The following is an 11,267-nucleotide window of genomic DNA, read 5'->3' on the forward strand; positions in this document are numbered from 1 at the left end:
TTTCCAACTGTCATTACCAGCATAGTAGATCATATGGTTGTCTGATTCAAAATGGCCAAAACCAGTCCATTTCAGCTCACTAATGCCAAGGATATCAATATGTATATATATAAAACAATGAATGTAGCGCAGTACCATTGACTGAGATCCAACTCATAGCAACCCCTCCTTGGGTTATACAGAGCCTTTTATATATATATAGGAGCTCTGGTGGCATAGTGCCTAAGGCATTTGACTGCTAACCAGAAGGCTGGCAGTTAGAACCCACCAGCTATTCCTCAGAAGGAAGACTGGGCAATCTATTTCCATAGAGAAATGGAAACCCACCTCACAAACCCAAGGAGGAGTTGCTATGAGTCGGATTCAACTTGACAGCAATGAGTTTTGAGTTGAGTATATGACCTTTCCTTCAAAGTCTTTTGAATCAATTACAAATTCAACATGGCTAACTCAAAGTTAAAAAATCCTGGTGATGCAATGGTTAAGCATTCAACTGCTAACTGAAAGGCTGACAGTTCATACCTACCAAGGAGCTCCATTGAAGAAAGACCTAGCCATCAGCTCCTGTAAAGATTACAACTTAGAAACCCTGTAAGACAGTTCTAGTCTGTCCCATGGGGTTATTATGAGTGGAAAATTGCTAGACGGCACCTAACAATAAGAATTCAAAGTTAATGATCTCATCTTTGTTATTTGAAATATTAAAATAAAGATTTCACTCTTTGATGGGGTGGGGGTGGGGGTGCCAAGAGTTTCTAAATAAAACAAATATCTGGCTCAAGCATTTTCCATTTATTATCTTCTCTCCTCCTCTCCTTTTCACTCACATACATTTTTAGAAAGTATTCTTCGAACTGGCTTTCAACGCATATGTATCATGGTTTCATCTACTTTCATCTCTGGCTGTTTTCCTGGCTCAATTGTAAAATTTTGTGGTAGAGGATTCAACATCAACAATAGTGACTAGAGAAGGAATACAAAGGAGAATCCAAACTGGAGTTTTTTACTAGAAAATTTGTTGCAAAAAAAGCACATTACTTATGGAAATTTATTGAAATTGTGTTTTTAAAATTCCAACGTTCCCTTCCCCACCCCCATTTTTGACGAAGAACCCAAGACTCATTTGTGTGCCGATAAATTCTGGAGGAGTAAAGCAGTCCTTCACAGAAAAAAATCCTCCTAAGATAACTGGTTACCTTCTCTTGCACACATAGATAGCAGCATCTAACAACTGTGAACATTTTGTTGTTGTTATGTGCCATTGAGTCGGCCCCAACTCATAGCGACCTCTCCTTGGGTTTCCGAGGCAGTATCACTACAGAAGTAGGATTGCCCAACCTTCCTTCCAAGGAGTGGCTGGTGGGTTTGAACTGCCAGCCTTCTGGTTAGTCAAGTGCCTTAGGCACTATGCTACCAGAGCTCCCCTGTGAACACTAGTAACTGGGAAAAGAAATATGGTTATTGGGTGCAAAAAGGACAAGGAGGACACATGTTCTGACCTCCTCTAACCCCACAAAAGGAAGACAGAGCCACCATCAATAACCCAAGGGCTATTCCTATAAGGCCAGACTTGCTGCCTTCCTCCAGCTCTTTCACCAACCGTTCCTTCCAAAAAACCCACCACCTTTCTCCTGGGTTTGATAATTCACTGCAGTGGCCACACAGAACTCACAGATTACGGGGTTTATTAGGGAAGCACCAGGCTACAATTCAAATTCAGGAAGAACGCTCAGTCTCTCTCCCAGCCCACAGTCTCTCAGCCAAGTCTCTCACAGTCTCTCTCCCAGCAGTGCGTGTCCCTCGGTGTCTCAGCAATGTGTGTCTCTTCCATCTCTTTCCCAGCAGTGCATGTCTCAGGAGCGCATGTCTCTTTCAGCAGCACGTCTTCCTCAACCAGCAGTCAGAGAGAGCTCTGCCTCTAGGAGGCCTCCTTTTGAGCCCGGCAGAGTGGTCAAACTAGCCAATCATAGCATCAGAACTCTAAGCACCTGAGAGAGAGTGGGAACCTCCCAGAACGTTGTTTTGTGCCACTCCCAACAGAAATACTCCAGGTGGACACCTTCAGCAATCAGGAGCTCCTCAGTTGCTCATAGAAAATTCCACCTTGGAATTTACAAAGACTCATGGGTAGAAAAGCCACACTAAGTAATTTACTACACCGCACTGGGTATTGGAATTTCAAAGACAGTGCAATATGACTATGACCGTCCTGTGCCCTATTTTTGGACCTTGGCTTATCCTTTTTTAGACTCAAGACATGAAGACTCTTGAAAATTTGCCCAGATAAGAATCAAGCTTCAATAGGGGCAGTTTCCCCATCATTGTCGGTAGCAAGTAGTTATTTAGCAATAGCTATGTTATGTGTAGAATAGGAGCTGTGGTGGTGCGTTCAGCTGCTAACCAAAAGGTCAGCAGTTTGAACCTACCAGCTTCTCCACAGGAGAAAAGTGAAACAATCTGCTTCCATAAAGATTTATAGCTGTGGAAACTCTGTGGGGCAGTTCTACTCTGTCCTATGGGGTTGCTGAGTCAGAATTGACTCAGTGGCAGTGGGTTTGGTTTTTCACTGCTATGTGTAGAATCAACCAGCTGTCTGTCAGTTTGTCATTCTGTGGTGATTTGCATGTTGTTATGGTGCTGGAAGCTATGCTGACAGTATTTCATATGTCATTAGAGTCACCCATGGTGGACTCAGATTTCAGGGGAGCTTCCAGACTAAGACAGACTAGGCAGAAAGGCCTGTGATTTGCTTCTGCAAATTAGCCAATGAAAACCCAATGAATCTCAGAATATTTTCCAAGACTTCAGCTCACTTACTTTGGATGTGTCATCAGAAAAGACCGATCGCCGGAAAAAGTTACCATGTTTGATGAAGTAGAGGGTCACTATGAATCAGAATCAACTTGGTGGCAGCAGGTATAAAGTGGAGTGCTTTGAAGGCAAGGGAGAGCCTCAATGAGAGGGATTGACATAATGACTGCAACAATGGGCTCAAACATCCCAATGATCATGAAGATGGTGGAGGTCCAGGCAATGTTTCATTCTTTATACATGGGAGCACCAACTGAGCAGTGACTGACAACAACAACATGTGTGGAATAGCAAGCAATGACAAAATCATAGCCCTGGAGGGCTGTTTTGGATTGAATTGTGTCCCCCCAAATTATGTGTCAACTTGGCTAGACCATCATTCTCAGTAGTATATATTTACCCTCCATTTTGTGATCTAATGTAATTATCTTATGTGTTGTAAATCCTAACCTGTATGATGTCAATGTGGCAGTTATACAATCTACAGGATTGGGCAGAATACAATCTACAAGATTAGGCTATATCTTGAGTCAATTTCTTTTGAAATATAAAAAAGATTAAACAAGCAAGCAGAGATCAGAGCGTCCTACTACCACCAAAAAGGAAGAGTTAGGAGGGGAGCACATTCTTTGGCCCAAGAGTCCCTGCCAGGAACCTCCTAGAACCAGGAGACACAGAGACAAAAAGCCTTACCCTAGAGCCAGCACTCTGAATTAGGATATTTAGCCTCCTAAACTGTGAGAGAATAATTTTCTTTTTGTAAAGCCATCCACTTGTAATTCTGGCATAAGACAAAGGCCTAACATTATAAAAAGACAAGTATATTAACATACATAGTCTTGAAGACAAGATGTTGCTGCAGGAACTCAGGAAAAGGAATAATCTTTGCAAGTTGGGATGACTTGCTTAATCATTACAGTGATTCTGCATTCATTAAATACAAATTTTCATTGCAATAATATGAAATAAAATCTCAATAAAAACAACCTTACTTTATGTGCAAAAATTGAAATATTATGTAAAAAAAAACACAAAAGGCAAGGATATGTCATTTCAAAGCCAGCCTTCAGAAACTGTTTTTGTTAATGACACATGATGGATCCACTTAGGTACAGGAGAAAAACTCAACATCCTTTGTCAGTCTTCTGGGAAAATAGGTCCTGAGTTATGACAGCTATGACTAATGAGAGCTCCTCAGGACAGGTATGGCCCTGGAACTCTAAAGTTATTGATGTTCTTGAGGGCAATTGGACTAATTGTGTTCTTTTCTAGAGGAAGCATCATTGCACTAATAAAAGAACAAATTTTTCTGTGAGTGAAATGGAAATATCTTGCAAAAGCTAAACCTATGGAAGAAAAGTTAAATTCCCATGCCCTCTTTTTTAATTACCAAAGATGAGAAGACCGTGGCTTGTGGAGTGAATCTTATCTTCACTTTCTAAGGATGAGACCAATGGTGGAATTGAAAAATAAAACCAATTGCTGTCAAGTGGGCTAGATTCATGGCAACCTCATGAGCATCAGAATAGACCTGTGTTCCACAAGGTTTTCAATGACAGACTTTTTGGAAGTAGATTGCCAGGCCATTCTACTCAGGTGCCTCTAGGTAGACTTGAATCTCCAACTTTTTGATTAAAAAGTGAGCACATAAACTGTTTGCACACCTGGTCCTGCGCCATCCCCACAATCATCGCCGTGTGTGAGCCCATCATCGCAGCCACTGTGTCAATCCATTTCATTGAGAGTCTTCACCTTTTTCACTGACCCTCTACCCAGCATGATATCCTTCTCCAGAGTCTGGCCCCTTCTAATAACCTGACTGATGTATAGGAGACAAAGTAGCCATTCTCTTTTCTAAGGAGCATTCAGCTGTACTTCCTCTGATATAGATATATTCATTCTTCTAGCAGTACTTGGTGCGTTCAATATTCTTTGCCAAAAACACAATTCAAAGGCATCAATTATTCTGTGGTCTTCTTTATTCATTGTCTACCTTTCACATGCATATGAAGCTGCTGAAAATACCATGGCTTGGGTCAGGCGCACCTTGGTCTTCAAAGTGACATCTTTGCTCATAAATACATCAAAGAGATCTTTTGCAGCAGATTTGTCCAATGTGATAAATCGTATGATTTCTTAACTGTTGCTTCCGTAGGCATTGATTGTGGATCCAAGTAAAATTAAATCTTTGACAACTTCATTCTTTTTTCCATTTATCATAATGCTTCTTATTGGTTGAGTAGTGAGGATTTGAGGATTTTTGTTTTCTTTAAATTGAGGTGTGATCCATACTGAAGGCTGTAGTCTTCAATCTTCATCAGTAAGTGCTTCAAGTCCTCTTCTCTTTCAGCAAGCAACATTATGGCATCTGCATATCCCAGGTTGTCAATGAGTCTTCCTCCAATCCTGATACTGAATTTTTCTTCATATAGTCCAGCTTCTCAGGTTATTTGCTCAGCATACAGATTGAATAAGTATGGTGAAAGGATACTACCCTGACATACACCCTTCCTGGTTTTAAATCACAGTATCCCCTTTTTCAGAATGACTACCTTTCGGTGTATGTATAGGTTTCTCATGAGCATACTTAAATGTTCTGGAATTCCCATTCTTCACAATGTTGTCCATAATTTGTTATGATTCACACAGTTGAATACCTTTGTATAGTCAATAAAACACAGGTAAACATCTTTGTGATATCTTTTGCTTTTAGCCAATATCCATCTGCCATCAGCAATGATACCCCTCATTCTACATCCTCTTCTAACTCTGGCTTGAATTTCTGGCAGTTTTCTTTCAACATATTGTTGCAACTGGCTTTGAATTATCTTCAGCAAAATTTTTCTTTCATGTGATATTAATGATATTGTTTGATAATTTCTACATACTGTTGGATCACCTTTCTTTGGAGTGGGCACAAATATGGGTGTCTTCCTATTGGTTGGCCAGGTAACTGTCTTCCAGATTTCTTGGCATAGATGAGTGAGTGCCTCCAGCACTGCATCCGTTTGTTGAAACATCTCAATGGAGATTGCGATGTTTTTCACCAATTCCCGGAACCTTGTTTTTCACCAATTCCTTCAGTGCAGCTTGGACTTCTTCTTCCAACACCATTGGTTCTTGATCATACTACCTCCTGAAATGATTGAATGTTGACCAATTCTTTTTGGGAAATTGTCTCTGTGTATTCCTTCCATCTTCTTTTGATGCTTTCTGCATCATTCAATAATTTGCCTTTAAAAAAAAAAAAGAAAAAACCTCACTGCTTTTGAGTCGGTTCTGACTCATAGCAATCTCCCCTTGGGTTTCCAAGGCGGTATCTCTATGGAAGTAGATTGCCCAGCTTTCCTTCTGAGAAGTGGCTGGTGGGTTTCAACAGCCAGCCTTCTGGATGTAGTTGATTTGATTCCTATGTATTCCTTCTGGTGAGCTCCACATGTATAGTCATCATTTATGTTGTTTAAAAAGAGGTGTTTACAATGAATAATGTTTTGTGCAAAATTCTATTATGTGATCTCTGGCATCATTTTTGTCACCAAAGCCATGTTTCCCAACTACCAGTACTTCTTTTTTCCAATTTTCATGTTCCACTCACCAGTAATTATCAATACATCTTGATTGCATATGTGGTTGATTATCTGTTTGTCTTTTCAAAAATAGAGACTCACATTTATAAGATAGAACTGTGTTGCTAAGGCTTTGCAAGGTTTATAATAAAGTGGTCAGATTTTTCTTTTAGAAAAATTAAACAAACTCAGAAACTTGGAAGAAAGCATTACATTTATCCTTTCACTTGTCTATTATTTTTTTAAAAAATCCTCTAGTTGACATAGTGAAGGTGAGCTGACCTGAAGATTATACCATCTGTCTTTCTGACTAAATTCAAAGGGTACATTTAACTGAGTTTTTCTTCTGATTTAAGATTTGGACCCTACCTAAGTGCTGAGGACTAGGTAGGGTTTATTTGAGAATACTGGCTTATCAATAATTTTTAGACTGCTTGAACCAACATTGCCTAGTGGACATTAAAAGATGAATGAAAAAGTAGACTATGTTAAGCACCTTAGAATGGAGGAAAGGATAACATAAGAGATTAGGAGCTTTAGTGGTTCAACTGTTAAGTGCTTAGTTGCTAACCAAAAGGTCAGGAGTTCTAACCCACCTGCAAATCCACAGGAGAGAAGACCTGGAGATGTGTTCCCATAAAGATTATAACCTAGTAAACCTTATGGGGCAGTTCTACTCTGTCATTATAGGGTCATTATGAGTTGGAATCAACTCAATGGCATACACAAACACTTTTGACATTTTGGAACATGTAAATTACATGATAAATAACATGCAAACTTGCCCCAGTTACTTGATTACTTAATTTAAGAGCTCAAACCATTTTATGGTGGGTTTAAAATACAAAGTATAGTATTTACAGTCAGAGTGAGGTTTTCACTTGGAGGTGAAATTCAGTGATAATATTCCCTTTGGGCTGAAAAGCAAGTCTGACCCAGGTTGTCACGAGTTCTCAGTATCTTCCCAAAGCAATTGACTTTCTTTCCTCTTCTTCACTGTCTTGCAGACCAGATGACGTGCTCCTGCATCGCACACATGATGAGATTGTCCTCCTGCATTGCTTCCTTTGGCCTCTGGTGACATTTGTGGTGGGTGTTCTCATTGTGGTCCTGACTATCTGTGCCAAGAGCCTGGCAGTCAAGGCAGAAGCCATGAAGAAGCGCAAGTTCTCTTAAGAGCGAGTGGGCTTGTGGAAAGCAAAGCACAGAAGCTGCACTCATTGGCAGCAGTCCACCTGCAGAGCCCATGTTTCTGGCGCAGGAGATGGAAGGGTCCGTGAGAGGTCTCCGAGAAGCTCCTCCCTTGATGGCAGCAGAAACAGGCACAATTTGAAGACTTGGCACCATATAGACTGTATTCCGTGTGTGGTAGTGATGGCTAACAGGTCGAGTTATTAGCTCTGTGGAGTAGACATAATTCAGGAAACTATAAGAAGTTCATTTTCTTTGGAAAAGTACAGTATATTATTTGTACAGTGTAGTATACAAACTGTTATGATTTATGCTATTTACAAACATTAAAATAGAGTGGTCTGTGTTCTTTTTTAATTTCTTTTTTTATGCTTAGAATACCAGGGTTAAAAAAGGTCCTCCAGGTTTCATTTGAATCTGTTAGATCAGACTTTTTTGGAGACAAGGATTCCTGCACAAGTCTTGATCTCACTGTATGACCCTCAGTTTCCATTATTAAAGAGTACCTTTTTGCTCTCTTGTTTGGAAAAAGAATATGCACTATTGACTCAATCTTCCATGCACTCTGCAAGTCTCATCGAGGAACTCTCAGAGACTGGAAAAACATCCTCCTATACTTACCTTTGCCTATCCATTATTCCTCAACAGATTATTTCTAAAGAGAGGGAGGTGATTCTGAACAAGGCCTGTCCTAGCTCTTAAGAGTACTGGGCTCCTGTTATTCATCTGTTCATGTTATTGTTGATGAGTTCTATCTCTGGGCAACAGAATGTTCATGGTGTGAAGGACACTCTTCAGCTTAGTTAATTTGGTGTTTTATGTATTTATTAGGTCAGAAAAGCATATACAAAATCAGTGCAAGTGTTTTGCTTTCATTTTCTTTGTCCTTGCCTTGATGTTATCAGTATTAAAGCAGGAAGGTTACTGCAGTTGTTCCATATGCTTAGACCTCCCTGGTGATACAGCCCAGCTTCACACTGCTGCTGCTGAAGCTTCCTGTGCCTTTATCCAAAAGTTCATTAATGGAACCATCTCTTCATAAAGCCGAACTGCAGATGTCAGTCACAGGCCTTAGTGAATGTCCAGCATATATCCTTTTTATTTAGTGGGTAGAATCAAACCTTTGTTTAGATGAAAGATAAATTTCTAGTAGAGGAACAACTGACAGTTTCATTTTGCTTTCTTCAGATAACCTCTAGACCTGCTTCTATTAGAGCAAAGGAAAATTGGAATTTAAAGACAAGCTCCTTCTGTTATTTCCACAGGATTTTAAAAAAAGACACATACTAGTTGAATGATGACCTCCCTTTAGTCCACATACCAGTGTTTTCATAATTTTAAAATGCAAGTAACAGAGAGTCACAGACTCTTTGGAAGGGTGTTGAGTGGATGCAATCTTCATTTTTTTTTTTTCCTAACTCAAGTGTTACAGGTGACACTGTGAAAGGCCTTGAACACACTAGTTATGACATCCTTTGAGGCAGCTAGAGTGCCTTAACTTCAATCCCAGTATTCTGTTTCCACATCCCTGTTGTCTTAGCAACATACTGAACCTTTCTAAAGCATACAGAAACACAAAACTGATCATCAGAGAAAATTGTCTTCTTTGCATCACCTATCATTGAGAGTGATAAAATCTACTTGATTCATTTTATCTTCTGGGAAAATATGATTAAATGCTTACAGAGACTGCATAAAACTTAATGGCATATGGACATTCATATATGTTGGATAATAGGGTAGTGATATATATTGATCTGAGTTTTCATTTATCAGTTTTATACATTTATATTAAGGCCTAAGAAGTATGCCCACTCTGTTCTATAGATTGATTCTTGGAAAAGAAGAGAAGCACATTGAATTCATACGGTCATATGTAATTTTAGAGTCTTACTTGATTACAGCCAGTTAAATTTGAGGCTCTTCATTCATACTTTTCAAAGTAAAACTCAAAAGAAACAGAAGAGAAGGCATTTTGGGGGTCATAAAAGTAAAGATGCTTAAGTTCTTAATATTTTTCTTTCCTGTATCAGTTACAAAATGGACTAAGCTCCTGTAACAAAGAGCCCCAAAATATGGTGATTCAAGTAAGATAGAAGCTTATTTCCTGCTCACATAGCAATCCAGAAGTAGTTGAAAAATCTAGGGCAGAGGGGAATCGAGGGACTTAGAATTTGTCTATCTTGCTCTCTCATTACTGAGGGTGTTGTTCATCTCCATCGTTGAAAATAGCTCAGAGAAACACATCCACTTTCCAGCCCATGAAGAGACAGTAAGTTGGGAGCAAACAATTTCCTTTTAAGAATGTTTCACCCATCACTTCTGCTCATATTACATTTATGAAAAGTAACTACATAGCTATACCTAACTTCAAGGAAGTCTGGAAATGCTGTCTCTAGCTAGATGGATATGCCCTATGAAAACTTTGGGGAGAGGTTCTATTGCTAAAAGGAAAGGGGAAGAATGAATACTAGAATAAGCCCACATCATGATGAAAACCTGCTGAGCAAGATTGCAAAGGATCCCTTTCCCAGCAGAAAGTGAAGTCTTTGGCTCAACCTTGAATGTGCTTTCTGGAAGAAACTCCCTTGTCCTTTGCCTTCCATGACCCCTTGTTTGACCTCTAGGAAACTCATTCTTGCCCACTGTGCTCCATGGCCACATCTGAAACTTCTGGGGGTGTCAAAGCTTTTCCAGCCCTCTTCCTGCTGGTGGAGATTGTAGACCTAGAAATTACCTTAGGGATTGAACAAATAAAGGGTTTTATAGACCAAGATTATAGTTTATTTGGCTGTAATAAAGAATCTGATTCCAGTTTTGATGTTTGACCACTGACAGTTTACAAGCCTCACCACTTCCATTTTCCCTTAAGCCCCACATCTGGGCAACCTAATTAGAAAGACTGGTGCCTTCTCCTTTGGTTCCAGTGGGAAGTTCAAACCATGTAAGCACAGGCCTATAGACGAGAGCCCTCACCCCAGCGCCACCCCAATCACAGTAAAAGCTGAACTGGTCGAGCATTTAGGGACCTGCTTGGGAGCCTGCCCTGCTAACCCCAGAAAATCTCATGATGTGAGTAATAAATCTTTTTCATACCCTCTTGGTGTGTGTGTGTGTGTGTGTGTGTGCCATTATCTTGATATCCAAATCAAATTTTTGGTAAGGGATCTACTCCACCTCTAGGAGGTGACTACAACATTAGAGAAATTCATCAAAAGCCTAGGAGGTCGTTCTCTTCTCTTTGCTTTTAGCCAGAGAGCTATTCTGGCTATAGTTCCTAAGCCAGCAGAGTCTTGTTTATCAATCTCTGTGGTTGGTTCCTTGGCACTGGACTGCTAACCTAAAGGTTGGTGGCTCAAACCTACGTAGCAGCATCACAGAAAATAGGCCTGGAAATCTGCTTTCATAAAGATTATACCCAAGAAAACCCTATGGAGTAGATCTACTCTGTAACATGGGGTTGTAGGGTTTCCATATGTAGGAATCAGTGATATTAACAGGTTTCATTTGGTTTGGTTTATGGTTATCCCATATCTCTATTCCTCAATTTAATGGCTGCTACCATGAAGCTTTGTGAAACAATAGGTTTAAATAGGACTACCAAAAAAAAAAAAAAACCCTCAAGCCAGTTGCTGTCGAGTTGATTCTGACTCTTGTTGTTATGTGCCGTCAAGTTGGACCCGATTCATAGCGACCCCT

The 11,267-nt window shown here is 39.9% G+C and overlaps 1 protein-coding gene across 1 annotated transcript in view; it reads left to right on the forward strand.

The window, feature by feature from the left end:
* KCNMB4 (potassium calcium-activated channel subfamily M regulatory beta subunit 4) overlaps positions 1 to 7,553 on the forward strand; it is a 192,475-nt gene extending 184,922 nt beyond the window's left edge. The window contains exon 3 of the mRNA XM_007956919.2: positions 7,385 to 7,553. Within this exon, the coding sequence (XP_007955110.1) occupies positions 7,385 to 7,553 (169 nt within the window). The remainder of the gene's footprint in view (positions 1 to 7,384) is intronic.
* Positions 7,554 to 11,267: the final 3,714 nt, after the last annotated feature.

The sequence above is a fragment of the Orycteropus afer genome, unplaced genomic scaffold (genome assembly GCF_000298275.1).
Source record: "Orycteropus afer afer isolate SDZICR_OR568_19922 unplaced genomic scaffold, OryAfe1.0 scaffold00685, whole genome shotgun sequence".
In the NCBI taxonomy this organism is placed as follows: Eukaryota; Metazoa; Chordata; class Mammalia; order Tubulidentata; family Orycteropodidae; genus Orycteropus; species Orycteropus afer.